The 4,194-nt window shown below is 36.3% G+C and overlaps 1 protein-coding gene across 1 annotated transcript; it reads left to right on the top strand.

Moving 5' to 3' along the window:
* The first annotated feature begins 380 nt into the window (after positions 1 to 380).
* Positions 381 to 4,194, top strand: LOC126699068 (oligopeptide transporter 6-like). Its single transcript, XM_050396624.1, has 6 exons — positions 381 to 993; positions 1,589 to 1,686; positions 1,789 to 2,358; positions 2,828 to 3,086; positions 3,169 to 3,351; positions 3,451 to 4,194. Exons 1-6 carry the CDS (start codon positions 517 to 519, stop codon positions 4,060 to 4,062), a joined length of 2,199 nt encoding a protein of 732 aa, XP_050252581.1. The 5' UTR covers positions 381 to 516; the 3' UTR covers positions 4,063 to 4,194.

Raw genomic sequence — 4,194 nt, 5'->3', positions numbered from 1 at the left:
GCAAAGATCTCTCTCCTCCTCTTCTCAATCAAAACACACCACAATCTTATTCTCATAAAACCAATTAAATTAGAACAAAAAAGCTAAAAATCTGAACAAAGAAAAAAAATTTACAGAGAAGACGATCTGACTAAATCCGGTCCCATGCACAGAGTCTCAGCAAGTCATAGAGTAAGAGTAAACGAAGATTAAAAAATAAATAAAGAATGAATGAAAAAATAATATTTAAATAAAATTGAGAAAAGATAAAGAGTGTTGGAACATGTATTTAAAAAAATAAATAATAAAAAAGTAAATATAACTGTTTACTATCCAAATAATACAAAAAATTATTTGGACAAAAATTTAAAGAGGATGTTAGAGATGCTCTTATGAATCTCTCCTTATATATTGACTCTAGGCCTACATGCACCTAGTCCATTGCTATTTGATACCTCACATTCTTCTCAGTTATTTGTGCTGTTTACTCTAAAAATCAGTAATCACACATGCAATGAAGTTTTGCTCCATATAATCATGGGTGAGGTGTTTGATGGGATCGAGGATGATTCCTCGGAGGTCAAGGAAGAGTGTCCCATAAAACAAGTGGACTTAACAGTGCCCAAAACTGATGATCCTACTATGCCAGCAGTGACATTCAGGATGTGGGTTCTGGGTGTTGCTGCATGTGTCATACTGTCTTTTGTGAACCAGTTCTTTTGGTATAGAAAAATGCCATTGTCAGTGAGTTCAATATCTGCCCAGATTGCTGTGGTACCCATTGGGCACTTCATGGCCAAGGTGTTGCCAAAAGATGCTTTCTTTAAGGGTACACGGTTTGAGTTTACTATGAATCCAGGGCCTTTTAACATCAAGGAACATGTTTTGATCACAATCTTTGCAAACTCGGGTGCTGGCTCAGTTTATGCTGCTCATATATTGTCTGCAGTTAGGCTCTATTACAAGAGAAGCCTCACATTTCTTCCAGCCTTCATTGTTATGTTAACAACACAGGTCTTATTCCTTTATTTCTAAATTTGATTTTGTTTTTTCTGTTTTTGTTTTTTAATTTCAAAGAGTTAAAGGAAGGATTTTTAATGGTTATTTGATGATTTACATGCTGGATAGTGGAATATTTGACTGTTGAAATGTTTTATGCTTTCTGGGACATTAGAATTAAAGTAGGAATTTTAACACATGCTTCCAGCCTAATTTGAAAATTTAAAAGAATAGATCTGGAACAATAATATAATTTGGCACTCAATAATTTGTCAGGAAGAGAATCTTGGAAACTCTATCATGTAATACTTTAGCTATTATTGATTTTGAGGGTAATTGTAGGCTACTCGGTATGATGAAAAAGTAAAATAAAGATGGGATCCTTTGGGTTGAAGAATTTTGTTCCTGTGATTTTAAGTTGCAATATCTGTCCATAAATTGTTTGCTATCAACTCACTTTCCAGATATCTAATGCAAATGTTAAAATAAAAATGTTATTTATGTAAATTTGATTTTATTGTGATAATGGCTATTAAAATGTTAATTTGAAAATTTCAAATCCTTCATACATTTTAAGTCTAATGTTGTAGCTCTCTTGTTTAAACTGTAGGTGTTAGGGTTCGGTTGGGCGGGTCTTTTCCGAAAATATCTGGTAGAGCCAGGGGAAATGTGGTGGCCATCTAACCTTGTTCAGGTTGCATTGTTCAGGTAATTGTACCTTTGTAATATTTGGTAATCATAATCAATGAATAGGTACATTCATATTCATAAAATTGCTGTATCTTGATGGATGTAATATCACCATTACAGGGCTCTACATGAGAAGGAAAAACGGCCTAAAGGCGGCATGACGCGTACCCAATTCTTTCTCATAGTCTTGATCTGTAGCTTTGCTTACTGTGTCTTTCCAGTCTATTTTTTCGTCATGATAACATCTTTCTCTTGGGTTTGCTGGATTGCTCCTAAGTCTGTTCTTGTCCATCAATTGGGTTCTGGCTTACAAGGCCTTGGAATTGGTTCCTTTGGTATTGATTGGGCTACAATTTCCTCATACCTTGGTAGTCCACTAGCTAGTCCATGGTTCGCCACTGCCAATGTTGCTGTGGGATTCTTCCTTATAATGTATGTGATGACACCCATCACATACTGGTTCAATGTCTACAATGCCAAGACCTTCCCAATATATTCTAACGGCCTTTACACAACTAATGGTTCAGAATATGACATTTTGAGCATCATTAATTCCCATTTTCATCTTGATCGTGCTACGTATGCACAGATGGGGCCTGTTCATCTAAGCACATTTTTTGCAATGACATACGGACTTGGATTTGCTACACTTGGTGCTACTCTTGTGCATGTTCTCCTTTTCAGTGGAAGGTAAGCATTACTTAAAGCATTACATGAATGATGGAACTTCACAGTCCTTTTAGGAATTGCTAAGTGTGTTAATAAGTAAAAAAACAAAACAGATAATGCACAAAAAGTATCACCCGTTTTAGCAACAGAATACACTTCTTTTTCATTCTTAAATTTCTTATGCTTCTTTAACTAAGGAAAAAAGGGTTCATTTCTGCTTGTTCTCTGATCTTTTTTTTCTTCTTAAATATTGACTGCAGCAAGTTTTCGTTAATGGTAAATTAATTGTTGTTCCAACTTTTGTTAATCATCCTGCTACTACAGATGTTTTGCTATTTTCAACTCACAGGATTTCCCTTCTTTAAATTCCTCTTGATATCATTAGTCTCTGTAAAATAAATTCTATTTGGTGCAAAATGCCAGTTTTTGACAATATAAGCTCTGGTAAGAGTTTTCTGGAAGCTAAGTTCATTTCACTTCTCACATACAGAGACCTATGGAAGCAAAGCAAAAGCGCCTTTGGAGGGAAAACAAAAATTGATATACATACCAAGCTTATGAAGAAGTATAAAAAAGTTCCCATGTGGTGGTTTCTTGTCATCCTTGTCGTTAACATTGGTCTTATAATGTTTGCATGTGAGTATTACAACGAGTCACTTCAATTGCCTTGGTGGGGTGTACTTCTAGCTTGTGCCATTGCCGTTTTCTTCACTCTCCCAATTGGTATTATCAGTGCTACCACAAACCAGGTAGATATATTAAACTTTTTTGATGATTTTAGCTTTTTTTTTTAAATAAAAAATCTACTGAATTTTAATCTCTGGTAAACAGACACCAGGTTTGAACATTATAACAGAATACGTTATTGGGTACATGTATCCAGAGCGCCCCGTTGCTAACATGTGCTTCAAGGTGTATGGATACATTAGCATGACTCAAGGTCTAACCTTTTTGGAAGACTTTAAGCTTGGCCACTACATGAAAATTCCACCAAGATCAATGTTTATGGCACAGGTCAGTTTTGTTTTCTTAGTTTTGCAAATTCATTATATATATAAGCACATTGTAGGAGTAATAACAATATTCCATAATTAAATTTGGTGGCATTTCCAGGTAGTAGGGACAATCTTAGCAGTAATAGCATACACAGGAACTGCATGGTGGCTGATGGAAACCATTCCTCACCTCTGTGACACCTCCATGTTGCCTAAGGATAGCCCCTGGACTTGTCCAATGGACCATGTCTTCTTTGATGCATCCGTCATTTGGGGACTTGTTGGACCTCGTAGAATCTTTGGAGACCTTGGCGAATATGGAAATATCAATTGGTTCTTTCTTGGTGGAGCAATTGCACCTCTCTTAGTTTGGCTTGCACACAAGGCATTCCCAAAGCAAAATTGGATTCGATTGATTCACATGCCTGTGCTGTTGGGTGCCACATCAATGATGCCCCCAGCTAGCGCGGTAAGCTTCACTAGTTGGATCATTGTTGGGTTTCTCTCTGGATATGTGGTGTTCAAATACAAACCAGATATGTGGAAGCGTTACAATTATGTCCTCTCTGGTGGTCTTGATGCTGGAACTGCTTTCATGACTGTGTTGTTGTTCCTTGCCTTGGGTGCCACGCAAATTCAATGGTGGGGAAATAATGGGGAAGGTTGCCCCTTAGCTTCTTGCCCAACTGCAAAGGGGATTGCTGTTGATGGTTGCCCAATTTTTTCTTAAAATCATATCATTGACTGACTTCAGTTTTATTGAACCAATTCTTGTAAATAATTATGGGTTTCAAAGATATATACTCTTTTAATGTTTGTTTTTGGTTTGGATATATGATAGATATTTTTGCTTTTCAAGGTA

The sequence above is a fragment of the Quercus robur genome, chromosome 9 (assembly GCF_932294415.1).
Source record: "Quercus robur chromosome 9, dhQueRobu3.1, whole genome shotgun sequence".
In the NCBI taxonomy this organism is placed as follows: domain Eukaryota; kingdom Viridiplantae; phylum Streptophyta; class Magnoliopsida; order Fagales; family Fagaceae; genus Quercus; species Quercus robur.
The sequence above is the reverse complement of the archived record's forward strand: the minus strand, read 5'-3'. Positions and strand labels throughout refer to the sequence as shown.